The sequence below is a fragment of the Pteronotus mesoamericanus genome, unplaced genomic scaffold, assembly GCF_021234165.1.
Source record: "Pteronotus mesoamericanus isolate MK-2021 breed Mesoamerican mustached bat unplaced genomic scaffold, CSHL_Meso_final contig_90, whole genome shotgun sequence".
NCBI classification, from domain to species: Eukaryota; Metazoa; Chordata; class Mammalia; order Chiroptera; family Mormoopidae; genus Pteronotus; species Pteronotus mesoamericanus.
The window spans coordinates 651,678-672,163 of NW_026555277.1; the positions used below are offsets into that span (position 1 = coordinate 651,678).

A 20,486-nucleotide genomic window follows, 5' to 3' on the forward strand; every position below is an offset into this window, starting at 1 on the left:
CTAATTTCAAAAGTAATACATGTAGTTCAATTAAAGAAAAAATATATATATTTTTATGAAAGACTTCTGCAGCTAGGGAGTACAATTTCTCAATATTCCTCTAAGAAAAGCATTTGCCATTAATCCTAATTCAATAGAATCCACTTACAAACTGACTCGTAAGACACAATCTAAATAACAATTTCCTTAGTGAACATTGTATTTGTACTCAGAACAATCAAGGGCTATAATTCAAGCACTTTTATTCATATCCTTGGCCTCTTTGTTTATGAGCACAGTGTGGGGCCTATAAGTTTTTTCCTGAGTTTCTCGTGCCCAGTACATAAAATAGAGAACTAATTGCAGGTTGACATGAAGTTGGTGGTTAAATCATTTGTAAAGTGTGTTACTAATCCAGAACATAAGACTGTGAGGTTGTGAGGGTCCTAGCAGAGTGGCCTTGGTCTCGGCGTCTGGGCACCTGACATTGGAGTAGGGTAGCCAATAGCCCGTGTCTGCACCGTTTTAAAAATAGTCTCTTGATCACAGAAGATAGCTGTGATCCGTGACATCAAATAATGTTCTTCCTCTATCTGAGATCTCTATTTTTCTAAGCCAAACATTTTTCAGACTGCAGAATGTTCTTCCCAGAATCATTTTGAAATTTCTGGCTGCCTTACTTGTTTACACATATTTTAGAACTGTTTAAATTTCTACTCACAATTTGCTCATCACACACCAAAATCCTTTACTGTCATTGCCAGTGTCTTGGGTCAAATTTATCTAAAGTGAGTACAGACCATTCTCAGTTATCCTTGGTAATTAGAGGCAAGAATGGTACTAGCAATTAGAATCACAGAATGTTACCCTAAGCCTAATTTTAGCCAGCGGTTTCAATCTTTACTCCATAAAACCCTTCGGAGCTGTTAACAAGTGATTACATAGACAAGTTTCCTTTTTGTTTCATCTTCATTTTTCCCTGCCCCGATGCATAGTAGGAGGGGTTGTGTAATGAGAGGGACCCCGGAAATAACAATAATAATAAAGGGCAGCTAATGGAAAGGAGAAACAACAGCATAGCTAATATACACACTCGATATTACCTCCAATGATTCGAGAATTGCCTGTAAATCATTTAGATAATAAATTGTATGACACACCCCATTTGGTTCAACACAATGACCCATTTGGTACCATCACAGTTTTGGCTGCTGTTGAAGAACCCAGCTCTCTATTTTGATAAAGCTAATCTTAAAGCCTGAGGCAACGTTCTATCTTTCTCTATATATTTACCATATAATTAGGATAATTAGATTGAAAAGTCAGTATGTGTTTTAAAACTAACTAGCGGACTGCATTACTTTCATTTTCTGACAACACCAAATTAACAAGAGGCAGTGTTCATGATTTTGAATGGTGCTATAGCCGATGCTCGCACTGCTGGTTATGCAAACATAAATATCAACTTTTTAATCCACGGACCCAGCTTTAGTGTGAGGTCCAAGTTCAACCTGCTCACATTCAGTTTGCACAGTTGTTGTTGACGGATTGTATTTACGGAAGTGGTGGTTTCTACATCAGAAGTTCCCATTTCACCAAAATAGAGTAAAATCTGCCTGCAATATTCATGTCGACAACAGAGTAAAAGAGAATGCTATAAAGAATTACAGCACATGTATTAATATTTCCTGTTTAAAAATGTTATGATTCTTTGAAGATATCATAAAAGGTTAACTGTATATTTATGTTATGTGCTTTGTAGTTTCCCCCTCATGTAGCCAATTAATTTTTACTTACATACAACTAAATAAACGTTGTCCTGTTTAACTCCTAAAGTGTAACTGATGATTATCTGTTTGGTTCCTCCCCTGGGAGTTTTTCTTAGGTGGGTCATAAACCCAGCTGGAGAGATTCACCAGGGTGTCAGAAGCCCAGCTATTAAATTTAAAATGCACACAGCTTTTCATCTGTGTTTTCATCTGTGTTTAACGATTGCATTTCTCAAGTTTTTTCTTACACATGAACAAGAATTTTTTTTTATGGCTCGTTGTACGAAAAGACTGGAAATAATTGTATTGTCCATCAGTAGGGAACTTCTAAATAAAATATGGCATTAGAAAACAATATCCAGGATATATCTTTAAAAGAAAAAAAATGAGATAAAATACAGTTAACGTGCCCCCCTCATTGTGTTTTGTTAATGAAAGAAAGTTATTCATGAGACTTGTGTATGTATAGAACATTTCTGAAAGGAAACACAAGAAAACATGAACAGTGGTCGGCTCTGGCAAGAAAAGTTTAGGATAGGTCTGACTTTTTTCCTTATGTACGTAATGCTTTTTCGGTTTAAAACTTGTATCTAAGGTAATTTTAAATGCAGATTCCTGGGGCTACTTAAAACCTAATGAATTGGAACCTTGGGGGATGAGGCCAATAAACCTTCCTTTTAGATAAGCTTGTCAGTTGGTTCTTACACTCACCAAGATTGGAGACCCACATCAACTGTACTCCAATCCAGGTCAAATACTTGTTCTGTCTCTCTGGCATTGACTATTTTCCTTTTATACAACGTCCTGGTCAATCACTGTCTTTGGAGCACTCGTAGTGTATAATACTTTTATTCTACTATGTCTTTCTGCTTCCCTGTTTCTTTCTCAATCAACAGATGTCATCCAAGCTTCTGAAAGAGCAAGGCAGGCAGATGCAGCACCGCCCCCTCGCCAATGAGCAGAAGTAAACTGCTGCTGCTGCACAGAACTAGCAGTGCCAGTGTGATAGCTAAGTTAAGGGGAAGTTGACTGGTAGCCTGTTAAGAGGAAACGGTCACTGATAACAGTTGCAGGGAGGTTCGGTAAGGTGGTCGAAGAACTGTCATAGGCACGTCTACTTGTCAACTGAAAGATGCAGACTACCAGTGCTGGACTTTCGGTCTCAAACTCTTGGGTCTCAGGTCCCCTTTATACTCCTAAAAACCACTGAAGACCCAAAGATAGGTTGTTTTTGTAGGTTGTATCTTATTGATATTTACTTTATTAGAAAGCAGAGCTGAGAAAATTTTTTAAATATGTATTAATTTTAAAATAATGATGAGCCTACTATGTTAATATATATTTCTATGAAAAGTAACCATATCCCCCCCACAAAAAAAAGTAAGAATAATGACATTGTTTTACATTTTTGCAAATTTCTTTTCTCTCTGGCTTCATAGAAGACAGCTAGATTCTTATTTCTTCTGCATTCATTCTGTTACATGGTTTTGATTGACAAATATGAAGATAATGTAGCCTCATATATAGTTGGAAAGGGGTGGATTATTTAAATAGTTTTTTCAAATAACTCGGGGGGGGGTGCAGTTGATATCACACCAAAACTCAACAAGTGGTATTTTTTAAAGGTTATTTGCAGTGTGGAATCTGACATGATATCACCAAAATTTTTGTAAAATGTTACATTAAAAACTGTTGATCTGTCTTGCAATTTGAACGGATCTCTGGCCCATTTATGATTTTACAACGTAGTGCTTTAGTCATTTGGGAAATATTGGTCCACTGAGTTTTGTAGATCTTCCAAATGTTTTCATAGCTCATAAAATATTTTAAAACATCCCTTGATCTTTGTGTGATTCCATTTAGAGAAAATGTTCAGAAGAGGCAAATCTGTAGAGATGGAATGTAGATTAGTGGCTGCCAGAGCCTGGGGAGAGAGAGAAATGGGAGTGACTGTGAATGGGCACAGGCTAGCTTTCTGGGGTGAAGAAAATAATCTGGAACTAGATCATCGGGGTGGTCACATAAATGTGTGAATATATAAAAACCACTTTAAAAGGGTAAATTTTATGGTATGTGAATTATATCTCAATTGGGAAGTGGACAAGCTCACGGAGGGCGATAAAAGTTTTCCAAGATTCTAATTTCCTTTTCAAAGTTTAAATATATTATCAGTGGCAACAAATATCACAGTTATTTTCCTGGAAGCGGCAGCCTCACTTTCAGTAACATGTCTGCCAAACAAGAACGAACATGGTATCTCAAGAAAAAAGCAGTCGTTCTGTCTGCGCCGCAGGTACTCGAGTGCTCTTCCTCGAGACCCCTGAGCTGGCATTCGTACTTCCCGTTTGTCACACAGAACAGTAAAAAGATGTGGATTCAGGGAAAGACTGAATAAAAGGTGATGATTTTACTCTTTCTCCAAGGATATCTTTAAGTGAATCTGACCATTATTTGATGGCAAGGACATGGCAGTGAAATACACAATGGCTCTGGCATCTGTTGGTGATTCGTACTAACGCGCCAACAGTTTGACCCACCGTAGCTTTTCCAACCCGGAGAGTGAATAATGTTATTCAGTACGTTGCCTGTTCCAAGCATTCACATGAGAGATTTTTAACTAGTTGGTGTGATACTGGACGAATACAAGCAAAACGATGAATCCAGACACATCTATTGATTTGTCATTTGTAAGATAAAAGTAAAGCTCTACAGACAACGTATTAACTCAGCCTTCATGTCTGCAGCTACATCTTTACTTTGACAAGATACTGAACCATCAGAAAGTGGTACGTCTGTGCTTTCTTCGGCTGACTCTCCATCCAGCAGGCAGTCAGCAACGTCAGCTGCCCCGGCTTACAGGCCTTTCTCCAGGCGATTCATGCAGTCACTTACCCTGCAGGGCACGTCAGCGGCTTCTGCCCCGCTGGTTTGAAAAGCTGTGATCATCTGTTTTGAGCACATAATGGACCATCACATCTACATTTAACATATTCCATTCCTTTTTCTTTAGACTCTGAAAGATTACTCTCAAAATGATGTCACAACTTAAGAGGTACCAAAAAGGTAAAATTTTAACTTCATACAGTCAACGAAAAGATACCTTTGGAGTCATAATTGTTTCAGATTCACACTTTTTTAAGAAGATTTCAATGCCATATTTTTCAGCATCTTTAGGCTTAGATAGTGCAGCTGTGGGGTGAAAAAGCAAGATTTCTACTCTCCCTTTTGAAAGCTCACGATTGCCCCTTAAACATCACAGTGAACAGAGTGCAGCTTACGTGAACTGGAGGTCTGCGAGGTCAGGCTGTCCACAGAGCAGTGAGGAGCGGGGAGAACGCTGATGCTGAACTGCAGAGGCTGAGCAGCAGCAGCATTTGTCGCCTAGGGAAGAGGAGCTGAGCCGTGGCAGAGAGCTCAGACTGCAGCAACGCACTAACAAGGGCGGCCCAACCATGAGAAGCAGAGCGGGTCTCCGATTGGCCCTGGGGAGCCTCTTCCACGGCCAGGCGAAGTAGTGGAGGGAAGCAGCAGGGAGAAGAGAGGACCGAGTCCGGGAAAGTACCAGTGAGCCATACGCATCATCTCCCTACTCAATTCTTTACTGAGTTTTTCCTAAGAGTGTGTGAGCATCTTGAAGAAGTCATTCCTTCCTTGTTATTTAAATGAGCTTAAGATAATCTTTAGAATTGGGTACTCATTTAGTTCGTTAAAAGCTTGGAACATTCTCTGGACAACTAAATTCGAATGGTCTCTTATATTATGCCCCAAGTGCTACCCCTTATAATTTCAAATCTCACCTGGGGCGAATCCCATCACCTTTTCATGTTCCACTGGTCAAACATGGTGTTGGCTCTGAAAGGAGACGTGGAGCCTTTATGGTTAAGAACATAACCACGGTAGCTACCGATGTGAATCTCAGCTTCACCGCTTACTGGTTATGAGACTTTGGAAAGATCAACTTGTCCCTTTCTGAGAGCAATTGAGGCTTTGCAGGCCACACAATCTATACTGTGACTCTGTCACTGTGTGAAAGCGATCGCAGGTAATACATCAACTGTGGCCCAATAAAACTTTATACACAGAAACAGGTGGCTGGTCAGATGAGACCTATACCATAGTTTATAACCCCCTCATCTATGAGACAGAAATAATACTGTTTACCTACAAGGGTTGCTGTAAGAATTAAATTGGTTACTACCTGTTCATTCCTTGGTACGCAGTATACAATAAATGGAAGCTGCTATTATTATTTCTCAGAGTATTCCAGCCTAGTCTGTGGCCATGGATCTATGGCACTGAGACTTTCTGGATGGACAGAACCAATTTCCCACTTGGAAATGACTGCTCTGAATGGAGATCTATGTTTGAGAGAAAGCGGTAAGTAGGTAGGATAAAGGGAGTCCTCTGTAGCTCCTACCCCTGAGGGTTCCATGTCGCACGGGCAGTCTCATGCCATCCAGTGTGGGGATGATGTCCTTTCAAAACAATAAAGAGGTAAAGCTAACGTAATAATTGTACTTTGTAAAATGACAATATATAATGTTGTGCTTTTAACTGCAGGTGCACATTTTTCTTTAGTGTGGTGGTACCTTGTCTACGTAATGTTTTGACATCCAGTCAAAGACGCCCATTGCACGGTGAAACCAACTGTTCAGAGTTGAAAAGTTTGGACACTCTCTCACTATATTGTCTTAACACAAACTGAAGATTGTTATCACACTAAAGCTCAGATCAAAAAACTACGCTGCACAAATATTTTACGTTTACATTATTCTTTAGCATCTTGGGAGTTTGGGTAATAAATGAGGGCTAGTAACCATTTTGTATACAGGCAGCTTGGAAAACAATGACAAGTGGTGACTAGTCATTTGTCCCTACCTGTTTCCCACCCCTCTCCCAAATCATAATCTCTCCCAAATGCTTGTCATACTCAGCAAAATAAAACATTTTGCATTCCATATAAGTGAGGTTTCATCTACATACTATGCCAACCTGTTCAGGAAAAAGCAGTAATAGAAGTTAAAACAGCAGGTAAAATATATTTATTTTTTTTAGTTTCTAAATTACTCACATTTGCTATTGTTAATAAATTGTTCTAACTTTAAAACATAGAAAACATCAGAAAATATCAGTGTTTTATATTTATAATTACAATGGTAAATAACAACAGTAGAAACACTTTCTGGCTTGAAAGATGAGAAAGAGCAAGATTACACGGTGCCCTGGTACTTCACCCTGACATGGTGTGTTGTAAACAAGGCAGATTCACCCGTCTGCATGAAAGCTGCCAGGAGAGGCACAGAGGCAAAGCATCCCTACATTGTCATCCCATGGTTCGTCTTCCAGGGCCTAACACAGGAAATGAAGGCGGGGAGGGACACGATGTTTCACTGAGGGAGGATGCTGATGCGCTGCAGCAGGGTTTCAGGTTGGGGGTAACTGTTCATGTTTTGGCCAAAACTATTAGAGTCAGGTAATAAGGCACCCAAATTATGAAGACAAATAATTATCCTTTAATAATCTACCAACCTACATCATTTTAACTATTATGTAATAATAGTCAACATATTAATAACCCATTTCTTATTGCTGTTTACCTTTAGCGCCTATTTATACTGAAAGTTTTCAAATGGCCGTATTTGTGTTCTCACTGGTTCCTGCTGAATCTAGGTGGCCATGCGTGCCCATAAGCTTTCAGAATCTGTCAGATGATAGAACATAACTCATGAAATTTAGACGCTGTTGGCACTTGGCATCGATGTTACAAGTGGCGTGTAATTTTATATTTATACAGCCATGTTGATGTACCAAGTTGCGCATACACGCAACTGTTGCACACACATTGTGTTAACCTGAGTTCTGTCACTGAAAACCTGGCCAGGAGTGAAGTTGGGAACTTCAGGGAGAAATAGGCCGCAGGAGCCATGCAGAAGCAGGTGCCCTCTGCGCGCCTGGCAGTCACCCTGCACCTGGCAGGATGGCTCCTGGGCTGCAAACGAGGCCTGGGTCTCTCGCCAGAGCTCTTTGCTCTGTGCTTGGACTAAATCCAGGCACAACCTTGACTGGCTCCTCACCTGCAAGGGAGCAGCCTCCATGTGGTTTCACAGATGTCCCTGGAAGTCTATGACCAAGTGTTAAGGGTGTGTGAATGGGGCTGGTCTGATATTAACCCAGGTTTAGTAAAGAAAAAAACAATCCGTTACTAAGCCATGGCTAAGGAGCCATTCTAGAAGAATTTAGGTAGCAGGACAGCCAGAGTTCACCTCTTCTGCACCCTTTTGGAGGCCCCAAGAATCATGGGAGCCCCTCTGACATCAAAGTGAGGGGGATGGGTATGTCATTTTTTTCCTTGGTAGCAAAGGGGAGGCCGCGGGCAAGCAGAAACGAGAAGGTGAGCAAGATGGCGGGAGGCTGAAAGCTACTTTGCCCTCTAGCCCGAAGGGGTCTTCAGGTCGCCCTCTGCTAGGAGCTCATTGTCCGGGGGGCCTCACCACCAGGAGAGCCCAGGAAGAAAACAACTTATAAATAACCCATCTCAGGGAGGCAGACTTTCCTCCGCTAAAACAGTACTGTTTTCCCTCTGCCAAGTTAACAGCACAAACCATACTTAGGTTTTTACTCACTTACCCAGAGCCTGTGTTCTTAAAAGCCCCAGTTATCAACATGATAACTGCCACTTTCCTTTGGGGAACACGTCGTCCCTCTAAGGAACACAGGTTTACTTGGCGACGTGCGGTCCAGGAGGCTGAGCCTGACCCAAAGTCCAGCCAGGCCCTGGGGCCAGCGCAGAGCTGTCTCCACGAGGCGGGGGGGGGCTGCCACCTGGCACCCTGGGCCCACAGGTCGGGCCCTGAACACACACTTGGAGGGACAGGGTTGGGAAGGCAGCTGCGCTCACCGGGATGCCTCCTGGGGCCACTGCCCCTCATGGTTCCCTGCGGACACATGGCCACCGGCTCCATGGATGGACTCAGGTGACCAGGAAAAGAATTCAAAAGCTCAGTTCCCTTTCCCAAAGCCTAGATAGATACATTTTAAAAAAAAACTAATAATTTATTGTTTGCTTCTATATAGCAGAAGCTTCTTCTCTTGCGGATGGGGTCGGGGGGACATCGAGGGCAGGGGTCCCTGTCCTGCAGCCTTTGGGGAGTGGAGGCACGATTTGACTGATTTGACTGATTCGGCACTTGGTTCAGGCAAAGCCCTGCACAGTCGGGTTTGCTGCGCCTGTGAGCAAATACTCTCTGCCTTTCAGATGGCTCCTGAAACCACACAAACCTCTTGGTTCCTAACAAAACGGAAGAGATTTGGACACAGCAGAAAAACACGACCGTGCCTCAGCGCCCCTGCAGGAAAAAACATCTCCCTAAAGTTGACTGCTGCTCTGGCTCCCTTGCTTTTGTTTCCTCTTGCGGATCTGTCGCTGGAGCTGCAGCTTGTTGGTGAAGAACATCTGTCTCCAGCCCATCTCCTCGGCCAGGGCCCTCATGTCAGGGGTGATGTTGTCACAGGCAGACTGAACTATCATCTCCCACAGCTCGTCAGACTTGCACAGCTGTGGGTGGGAAAGTGAGAAGTGGGTTATGTCGCACGCGGGCTAAGTGCGAGGCATGCGCTCACTCACAAGATCCCTGCCCAAGTCCTGCTGCCTGTGGACGCTGGAAGAAACGCCGCGCGTGCACAAAGACGTGCCAGGCGTAGTTCCTGCTCCAGAAACTTCCTCTCTGAAGAAAGAGGCAAGTGCACAAGTATCTAAAGGACGAAAAGCAGCCCTGGCCGGCTAGTTCAGTTGGTTAGAGAATTGTCCCAGTACACCAAGGTTACAGCCTCAGTCCCTGGTCACGACCCGGACAAGAAGCAACCAGTGAAGGCATAAATAAGTGGAACAACAAAACAGTGTTGTTTTCTTTCTCCCTTCCTCTCTCTCTCTAAAATTAATAAACATTAAAAAATAAAGGTCAAAACAATATTTGATTAGTGGAATAAATCCTGATCTCATTTAAGATGCAGAAAGCAACTTAAATGATGTTCATATAAACATTATCTACTTAATTTCCAATTAGCCTCATAGCAGAGACTAATAATGGTGTATATGGTCAACTGATCTTGTACTCGGTCCTGCATTAGCTTCTCAAGTGGGAGCAGTTAATTCCTGAGAAATTTGCACTCATTTTAAACGCACATTCAAGCCATCTCTCCTCAGGGCTTGTACAGCTGATAGCTCAGTCCACTGCAGGCTACTCAGTGTCGAACTGCATCAAAATGGCCAGGCAGCCCCTGGAGGCTGCCAGCGGCACAGGGAAAATCCACCCCTCCCAGGTGCCGCAAGTTTTGCTCCAAGTCCTTTGCACTCATGACATTGCGTGATACACTGGGAATGGCCTAAGAGACTCAGTCCACTCCCGAGCCCACCTGGCACCTGGCAAAGTGAGCCGTTCCCCGGGAACGCCCTTCTCTGAGACGCTTTTCTGCAGTCTGGGACTTGAACCAGGGGCCATGAGGTTGAAGACAGACAAGACCCCTCTGGCCCAATAACTGCACAAGGCCATTCTGCCCTCCCTCCAAGTTCAAAGCTGCCACAATTCAACTTCCATTCACCCAAGATTTGCTAATATGACTTTTTCAGGTGGCACCATTACTTACGGCAACTAGTCTCATCCGTCCCCTGCTACGTAACACTATGGATATGGAGGTTTCCTGGTGCCTTATCTACCAGGCTCCGAGTCCTTCCTGAAGACAAAGCTTCTGCTATGCATATTTCGAAGGCCCGGCCTGAGCAATAACCATGGATTTGTGGTGTGTGCCAGAACAATGACATTTAAAGGCACTTGGATATTTGGTGTTGCAGAGTGGTGACCCCAGCGACCCAAAACATGCTTTACGGAGGGTTCCACAGGGGCCTCAGCGACAGACATGGCTCAGCTCCATCCTTTCTGTGCCAATGATGCACTTGGGGCAGCTAATCCCCGGCCTGATTCCCTCCCTTCCTTGGTTCTGTACAGGGTTGACAGGTGCAATTCCAGAAGTGGGAAGAGCTAGGCCTGGCGAAGGACCCGTGAGGAGCCCACAGTCCCCTTGGATCCGCGGCCCCCTTGGATCAGGCCCCTGAGGCACGCGGGCCTGGGCCCTCCTCTGTGCGCGTGGGCTCGTCCACAGGAGCCGCCACAAAGGCTTCTCTATAAGGAGGCGAAGAAAGACAAGAAGCTAGGGGCCCCACAAGGTCAGCTCTGGTGGGAAACAAGATTATCCATGGGAATGGCCAGGGCGGATCACATGCCTACGAATAATAAAGAGAGTTGACCTGATTGACATGATAAAAATAGACTGAACTCATTTTCACCATTTAAAATTTCTTTTTAGGGGGCAACTTGCCCCCTTTCATAGCGGAGGCAGCCAGGCATGGTAAAAGCCCTCAGATTCCAGAATGCAGAGTCTGATTGTGCCCTGTTTGGAAGGCGTCAGTGGGTAGGATCTGAACCCCTATAAACACAGGCACATAACGACAAGGAGGAACAAAGCGCCTGGACGGCCGGAACAGCTGTCGGGAACCAGTGGGCTGGAGCCTGTGCCCTTCGCTCTGTAGGAAAGGGCTTCGCTCGTGGCCTCGTCCTTCTTCCTCTCCTCAGAATTTACTTCCGTTCAGCCTACCACGATAGCCCTCAGCAGCTCAGCCCCCGCTACTTAGAAGGGTGGTTGACACTGAGGCAGGAGAGTGAAGGCAGAGAAAAATGACAGGTAAGAAACTAACAATAAGGGGGAAAATGTAAAAGAGTGAAATATACACAACAATTACTCCAGTTGGGACCAGACACGCTGTTTCACAATTTCCAATAGCCTACTCATTCATTGATCTGTCCACCCACCCATCCAAACGATGTGGAATGCCTGTGCCACTGGACAGGGCTCTTGGTTTCAGACCACAGAATGTAATCTAGGTTGTTTAAGCAGAGGGGGAGTCAGCAGACGCAACACATCGCTCACAGAAAACCAGAGGGAAAGGTTCAATGCTATAGAGGAAGAGCAGCAGCCAGGATAATAAACAAAAAAACAAGCAAGCAAACGCCCAGACTGTTATACAGAAATCACACTGTTTCTGCTCTCCAGCACCTGGCCAATAGGATGCGATGATGCTTTGCACCAGACAAGCTCCCGTGCGCCTCCAGGGCCACGCTTGCAGGAAGAGCCCATGCACGGGGGCTGCCTCACCTGGCTCATGTCTCCCTGCCAAGGCTCTTCCTTCCAAGCAGACGGGTCTGCCTGACAGAGGCCGTTCTTATCTGCAACTCCATCTAGCACAAGGGAGTTACATGGCTGTGGAGCAAACCAGTCCACAGCATCCTCTGGGTCTGACCGGTCCAACCTGGCTATTCTCATCTACACAGTCCCTTCCTCTGTCCTGCTTTACTCCCTTGGACCCTAACTTCTTCATGGGGAGGGGAAAACACATGTTCAGCGTTATCTCTATTTCATGACTCCACTACACCCATTTTTGAGGAGAAAGCCGCCAGTACTCTTTACTTTCAGATTTCATGCTATTGTGGAAGTGCTCTGATAAGGAACAAAAAATGATTCACAGAAATGAGTAGTATAACAAAGTTTAACCACTGAAGACTCCTTCTGCACAAACATCAGAGCAAACACTATTACAGTTGCATAATGGTTACTGTTGAGCTGCAACGCTGACTCTCAGGGCAATGACAGCTGCCCAAACATTTTGACATTAGGCAGGTTGCTCATTGTCTTATCCCACCCACCACAGTCATTCAAGGTCTAGTTATCCTATTCGGATTACAACATATTCTTCTAAATATAAACAATAAAGGAAAAAGAAAGTGGCTTAATATTAAAAAACAAAACAGATCTGAACATCCTTCAAAAGATTTAAACTCTAACGCTAGTGTAGATGACTACCCCATTTCCAGTAAGTACATTTCAGGATATCATCAGCGTGTCTCATGTAATGAGATTATGGGAGAAAACTGAGGTTTTCGGGAAAGGAAAAAATTCTCAAGAGAGCTGTAATTTCCACCAGTGTAACTTCATTTATGACTCATTTTATACTGAAAATACTTACATTTTTGTTTTATATTACAAGTTGGTCATAAAATACTTTCAGCAAGACTTCCAAGCCCTGGGCTTTTTTGCTTGGTAGGTGCCAGGTTGCAAAACAAAAAGGTAACCCAGGCAGACCATGCTTTCAGTTACTTTGATTCCAAGCACAGCAAAGTGTGGGCTTTAGCGCCCCCTGGTGGTGGTGTATGAACTTAACATACAGAAGCTATGGTAAAAGTTGAAAGGGATCCTAGGGCTTATCTAGTTAAAACCTCTCTTTTTACAAACGGGGAAATTAAGGCTCAGAGAGGAAAAGGGTACAGCTGCTCAAGGCTTAAGGTGGGGAGTGGCTGAGCTAAGAACAGAATCCAGCTCTCTGGCTTCTTGCTGCTTCAAATAGCCACACTGGCCTGGTTACAGGAAAGATGGGAAAAGCCCTCTCCCCACCCCAAGCTGCTAGCCTTTTATAGAATCTCTTGAGATATTTTGTATGCACAACTCTGATATCAATGGGTCAAATCCTTGGGCTGGACCCTTAGCATCGGCCTGCTGTAAACACAAGAAAACACATCAGAGGCCGGACATTGGGTGCGCTTCTGCCGCCGGAGTCAGGCCCTCCGGGCGCAGGCCTGGCGTCGCCCATTTCACCTGGTCCCTGGGTGCTCCACCCACTTGGCCAGACTTGGTGACCACGGTCGAGGGGCATGAGGAAAGATCTGTTTCTCCATAGCCAGAATGTAACAGAGGGGAGATTTTCCTCCTCAGGGTTCCTGAGTCACGGCCAAGATGAACACGTTCACATACTAGGCACGATTGTCCTTCCTGTGTCTGAGCCTCAGCCTTCTCTTCGGGCTGCAGGGGGGGTTTTGGGGGGCTATTTTGTGGCAGTTTTCAGAAACAGCATAGTCTGTGCCGGGTGCCCCCAAGAGCCAGCCAGCAGGCCCTCGGGCAGGTCCCCACGGGCAGGTCCCCACGGGCAGCCTCAGCATGGTGAGCTTGCTGGGATCCCGGGATCCACCTCTCAGGTGTGCTCCTGTTGGCCAGGCTCCCAGAGGCTGCCTCCCCGGGGCTTTGCCCTGGGAAATATGAACAACCAGTCCACCGGGCCTTCACCGTGGAGCCTCTGTGGCTTGGTCAACACAGAATCAGAGCAAGGGGAGCAAGGGCAGGTAGCAAGACGGTCCTGCTCGCTGGTGGTATTAAATTTGATAAGTGGAAACTTCCATTCTCAACGTGGGATGGCACCGTGGGCTCTCCCAAGCTAGGGCTTCTCCCACCCCCAAATCCACACACCACATCTCCACGTGTCTTTATGCTTCCAAGGCAGGCCTACTGCTGCAGAGTCAGGCTGGCCTTGGAAACCTTTCTGTCTCATACAGGTGACCTTGCAGCTCTCATTTTCAACAGGATCTGTTAAAATAGCACCTGACCACTGAGGACGGAAATTGGCAACCTGGAAGGGCCTTGCTTTAGAGCACCAGTGAGGTATGGAGAGTATTTTCAAGGCTGCACTAAAAAAGTGGCAAGACAGTGAGACGGCGAATAATAGTGGAAATGAGCAAAACTTGGACAGAGGACAGTAGTTTGATGTAAGGAATAAATTCCACAAGACATGGCCATTTCCTACTGAATCCTTCCATTTACTTTCAGGAACACCCCAGGCCCTAACAGAAGCTTTTATTAGACCCCCCACTAGAATCTTTCATTTACTTAAAATTCTCTTCATTTACAGTATGAATAACCAGCTTCTTATCAGCAATAAGGACAAAATCTTTAATATATTTTTAATGGCTGTGTGTGTGTATACCTATACAAGAGTGTGTATGTGTGTGTGTTGATTGCTCATAATACTTGTTTCTAGCCCTCCTTTTGGGAAGCTGGGGGTGCAGGAAGGAAGTCAATTTACAAACTAGCTCAAGGGGCAGGAACCACGGTACCTTCCAGGATCGGGGGAGGCACTAACAGTGTTCGCATCAAGGCCCTGCAATGGGGTGAAATCGGTGCCAACTCTGCTTTCTGCTCTAGGTTGTTCTGCTGAGGATTCTAAGTAGTAAGAGTAAGTCCACTTAGTCAGCTTGGGGTGTGGAGGAAGACAGGACACCATGAGTAAGTACCCCCAAACCACCCGTCCTGGGAGATAATTAATTCAGCAAATGGCTCTTAGTGGAAGAAACAAAAATGGATAGGGGATGGTCACTCCTTGCCTTATTCTCTTGTGCTGTCTCGCCCCTGCATGAGCTTGTACCTTGACTTGAAATGTCCCTTGATCTAGTTGGCCAGATCCCTTGGCAAACTCCTATTTTCCCCTCAAAACCCAGATGCAGTAGCCCACTTCTGTGAAGCTAGGCAGAGGAAATCACTTTGTACCACCTTTGTACCTTGAACACACACCCCTTGTTGAGTTGATCCCACTACATTGTAATAATTTGCATCTGTGTAGATATCTCCTACGAAACTATAAGTTTCCTGAGGGCAGAAATAACATCTGCCCGTCTCTGCTGCCTCTGCGCCTAGGGCGGTGCCTGTCATCAAGTGAGCATTGAACACATGCTTGCCGAGAGAAACGCGAATAACAAATGCTATATTAAAAAAAGAAACCACTTTGAGAAAACACAAAGGAAAGTTCTCGATGGACACAAAACACTTGACCATTACCTTTGAAAATCTGTGGGATGTTAGAGAAAGGTTGGTAACATCTTCGAGATCCAGATAAGAAATGATATTCAGAAGCAACTTGTCTGGGAGCCGCTCAAGGAAGTCAAATTTACCTTCACACAAATTGAAGACATAGTCTAATGTTCTGGCACCGAATATTAAGGCAATTTGAACTGTAATGCAAAGAAACCGACATGATTATCATACATTATCACTAAGACACAAGCTTTGGGGCATGCTGCCCCCCCGCGCCACCGGTGTTAAGATGATGCTGGGGCGCCCCCACTCTCACCAAACTGCCCGTGGGCCCAGCGGCGGGCACTTGCGAGGCAGTCATTTCGCAGCACCATTCTTGCCGTGAGAACAGAATGTTAGGGGAGGGACAGTCAGTGTTTAACACAGTGATGGACTGCGTCCCCTTGATCTCATCAGCGCCAAATCCCAGTCCAGGCAACGGACTTGACCAGCCTCGGCGTCAGCATCATCCCATCCTCTCAGCCTCCCTGACTGCGCACGGACGCTGGTCCATGTGGCTTTTTTGCCGCCCCTTCTCTCCCCAGATTGTTCTGAAACACGTATCTCTTAATTTTATTTAATTCTTGTTTTTTTATTGTTGTATCTAGTGTCTCCACCAAAGTTTCTGGCTTCCTCTTTACCTTCTTTTTATCCTTATCTTTACATAATAGGAAAAAAAATGAGAGGCAAAGAGAAAAATAGATGAACATTTCATGAAAATTGTGTTAACTTTTGCCTAATATTTTTCAGACCTTCTTTGTTATTTCCAAATTAGGAAACAGTTCACAAAGAATCAACCAATATAATCATTTATGTCACATGTTCTATATAGGGGGAGATAAGGGTATTGTTTTTTTTTTTTAAGCCAGCTCCCTGAATAACCAAGAAATGGCTAATAATCAGTAGATGAGTGGATTAAAAAGTTGTACATTTACACAATGGAATACTGCACAGCCATAAAAAAGAAGGAAATCTTACCTTTTGTGACAGCAGGGATGGACCTGGAGATTATGCTGAGTGAAATAAGCCAGCCAAAGACAAATACTATATGATCTTACTTATATGCGGAGTCTAATGAACAAAATAGACTGATGAACAAAATAGAAACAGAGGCATGGATACATGAAACAGACAGCTGTGGGGGGTGGGGGGCGGAGCTGGGGGAAAGAAGGTGAAGGGATCAGCCAAAGAACATGTAGGCATGACCCGCAGACACTGACCACAGTGTGGTTAAGGCCAGAGAGAAGGGGGAAGGGGGCTGGATGGAGGCAGGCATAGGGGGCAATGGGACATCTGTAAGAGTGTCAACAATAAAAATAGTTAAATAAATAAATAAAATTTTCTTTTTAAATTTTTTCAAATAGCACTTATCAGCTACCTTTGAATGCTAACATATTTGCATCATTTTCATGTTTCGTAATGTATTTGTATTATGGTAATTGGTCACTGAATTAAAGAAAATTCTCTCTGGCTCTGCCATTTCTAATAAATAGGAAAACATGCTTGGAAGGACACAGTTTCAAATTTTAACAGTGGTTGTTAAGGTGGCTTAACAAAACAGGATTTTTTTTTTCCTCACACAATCGGATTCTGAAGGCGAGCTGTGAGGACCGGTGTAGGAGCTCCACTATGTTACTGATGTCCAGGGTCCTTCAGCCTTTCTGCTTCATATTCTAGGATGCAGCTCTCACCCCCAGGGTCCCTGTAAGATGGTCCTGTCCGCAAGGTGCCAACCATAGTGCAGCAGGTAAAGGGGGCGGGGCGGGGCAGGGCGCAAGAATGCGCAGGGAAGCTGAGGCGTCCCTGTCTGGAGTCACCTTCTGAGAAGCTCTATGGAAGAGCTCAGCTCGCATCTTACTGAGAGAAAGTGGGTCACACAGCCACATCTGCAAGGTAGGGGGAAATGGAATCAAGGTAACAAAAGGAAAGGAGAAAATGGGAGCCAAACAAAAAAGCACAGAAAAAGTATATGATAAGATGAAAGCACAAAATAAGATGATAGAAATTACAGGCATAGTAGTCATCATAATCAATGTAAATGAATTAATCATGCCGGGGAAAAGGCTCTCAGGCACACACGCAAATAATTCTGCCTATGTGCTATTTATGAGACATGCTTAACATTAATGACATGGAAAAGTGAAAGTAATAGTATGGAAAAAGACTATTTCAAAGCAAAAGAAAACATATGACTAGCAGACAAAATATACTTTAAAGTAAAACTCGCTATAGGTGATAAGAAAAACCATCACTTACTGATAGAAGAAACAATTCACCAGGAGGATTTAATACTTCTAAACTAGTATACCTAACTAGCCTCAGTCAAGGAAATGATTGAATACACTATGGTTTATAATATAATAGAGACCATTGAAATGAATGAATTAGATCCACATATATTAACATGGATAAATCTCAAAAACAGTGTTGATGGATAAAACAAAGTTGTAAAACGATATAGTATGATATCATTCACACAAAATGTTAAACATAAAAATAGCATATATATTATTTATATAGTTGTAACTATGTATAACAAATATGTCTGGAAATGATACCAACTTTAGAACAGTTAATAAGAGAGAATAGAGGGGAAATTGATAGGTAAGGAGTAGAAACTTGAATATGTATGTAACTTTTTAGCATTTTTAAAAGATGTTAAGCAAATATGGTGCTCACTTCAGCAACATATATACTAAGGAAAAGATTAATATGGCCCTGAAGAAGGATGACACAAAATTAAAACTATTTAGAGTAGATTCTCTGATCACATGCAATTAAACTAGAAGTCAAGGCTCGGGGGGGGGGGGGGGGGGGAGCAGTTGGTGCGCCGGGGATGGTGAAGCGGGGTGATGGTGGGGAGAGTAACTGAAAAATCCCCAGCTACCTGGAAATTAAACAAAATGTTTCTAAATAGTCTATGAATCAAAGAAGAAATCAAAATAGAATTTAGAAAATATTTTAATCTGAGTAAGACTAAAGATACAACTTTCAAAACTTACCTAATAGAGATATAGCTGCACTTCAAGAAAATTTAGGGGGGAAACGGCTGTACACAATGATTAAGCTTCCACCGCGGGAAGAGAACAAAAATTAGACCTAAAGAAAGTAGTAGGAAGGAAGTAATACTAAAGGTAAGAACAGAAATTACTACTAAAAATAAATAAAAATGGAGAAAATCGGTAGGACTAAAAGTTAGTTCTTTGAAAAAAAAAATTTATAAAACTACCCCCCAACCAAAAAAAAGAAAAGAAAGCATGAATTACCGTGATCAAGGAATGAAGAAGAAAACATCACTACAGATACTACAGACACTGAAAGGAGAGGATATTCCAAGCAACCTCACCAGCATAGCTGATCACTTGGATCAAATGAAGCAAATGCGACTAATGGTAACATCTTTGGTTAGTGGTGCTGGGTATCTGTACTATTACTTCCTGTTTTTTCTCATAGCTGTGAAACATTTCTAAACTTAAAAGTTTTTAAAAGTCAAGGTGTAGAACACAAGGTGTTAAGATTATTCTTTTTGTGTTAACATATTTTGTATATATGCACATACCATCTCTGAGAAGATACACCAGAAACTGTCTCCTGTACTGTCTCTTAGTGCTTCTGCCCCTAACACTCTCCCATCCCACCCTCCACCCACAGAACAGACCCCAGGTCTACAGAAACTCTAGAAATCCATGCTGAAGACAGGGAGGGGCCAATCAGAGTCAGAGGTGGGCGGCCAGGCGGGAGAAAAAGAAGCCGAGGCTGAGACGTAAGCCTGGAGAAACGACCTCGAGAAAATGGATTATGAATCCAAACATGGGGCTGGCCTAGGCTCTGAAGAAGGTAAGGACTGTTCTTTCCCACTTTTCTGATTCCTGGTGTACCGCTATTCCTAAGAACGAGAACCCAGGCCCATATTTCAGGATATTAGTGTTTATTAGTATTATCAATTTTCCATTATGGTCCTCATTTCAAACACTCAGTCCCATTGTCTCCATAATCACCTAAATGTCCAAAGCAATTTCAAAACTTTGACATTGAAACTGTATATTCCCACATTTCCTTTCACGTTCACTACTAGAAATAAACAATCTTTGTCATTTGCTTCAGAAAGTATGGTTGCTGTCGTTTGGTTTTATCACGGGGATTTTTGAGAATTGCCCTAAATACTTAACCACCACTGAGAACTCATTCGAAGATCTACATGACCAACTTTAAAGTGGACAACCAACTTTAAAATGAACATAAGTTGGAAAACAACTTATGTTTACGTTGGATTCTATCACAACCCATGGATCAGCACTTTCACTTTATATTGCGTTTATATTGGCACATTTTTACCTTAAACTAAATTTTAAAAAAGCTTCCAATAGCTTATTTCCTGATTGTTCCTTTTATTTAACTTAGAAAAAATCTATAGATATTCCCTCAGATTTTTAAAGGTCTCAGAAAGAAAAAAACATTTCAAAATTCACAGACAAATGGACAAACAGGCATACGGGCAAATTACAGAAAGGATATAAATGGCAATTAAACATGACAGGAGGCTCAACTTACTCGTTATCAGGATAATGTTAATTAGACAAGATACTAATTTCACCATCTGACTGGAAAAAATAAAAAAAGATAGCAATATCTAATTAGTGATGGCAAAGGTGTAAGAAAACCCCCGTATCCTGGTGGATAGAGTGTCATTAACACAGCAGCTTTCAGGGGAGGCAATTTGTAAGTAGAGTAAATTGACTGGCATGTTATGTAAGTTTTGAGTGATTAGTGGACATTTGGTCCTGTCCAAAATGCCCACAGAGACATTTGGTCCATAATTAATAGAAATCCCCTTCTCCTGCAAGATTCGGGCCCCAGCCCATCTGCCTAATCCCATGGGCCACTCGTTACCAGCCAAGCTACCCAGACAAGGAGGGCTGCTATTGGCAATACAGCCACAACACAATTACTGGGCCAATGAAATATGATACTGTTTTTTAGGTACTAATCCTATAAACCAAAAGTAGAAATAAACGT

The 20,486-nt window shown here is 43.3% G+C and overlaps 1 protein-coding gene across 1 annotated transcript in view; it reads right to left on the bottom strand.

Moving 5' to 3' along the window:
* Positions 1–8,856: 8,856 nt before the first annotated feature.
* Positions 8,857–20,486, bottom strand: part of FBXO36 (F-box protein 36) — a 64,095-nt gene continuing 52,465 nt past the window's right edge. The window contains exons 3-4 of the mRNA XM_054585575.1: positions 15,456–15,628; positions 8,857–9,303 (exon numbers count right to left, since the gene is read on the bottom strand). Coding sequence (XP_054441550.1) covers positions 9,115–9,303; positions 15,456–15,628 — 362 coding nt within the window. The 3' untranslated portion in view covers positions 8,857–9,114. The remainder of the gene's footprint in view (positions 9,304–15,455; positions 15,629–20,486) is intronic.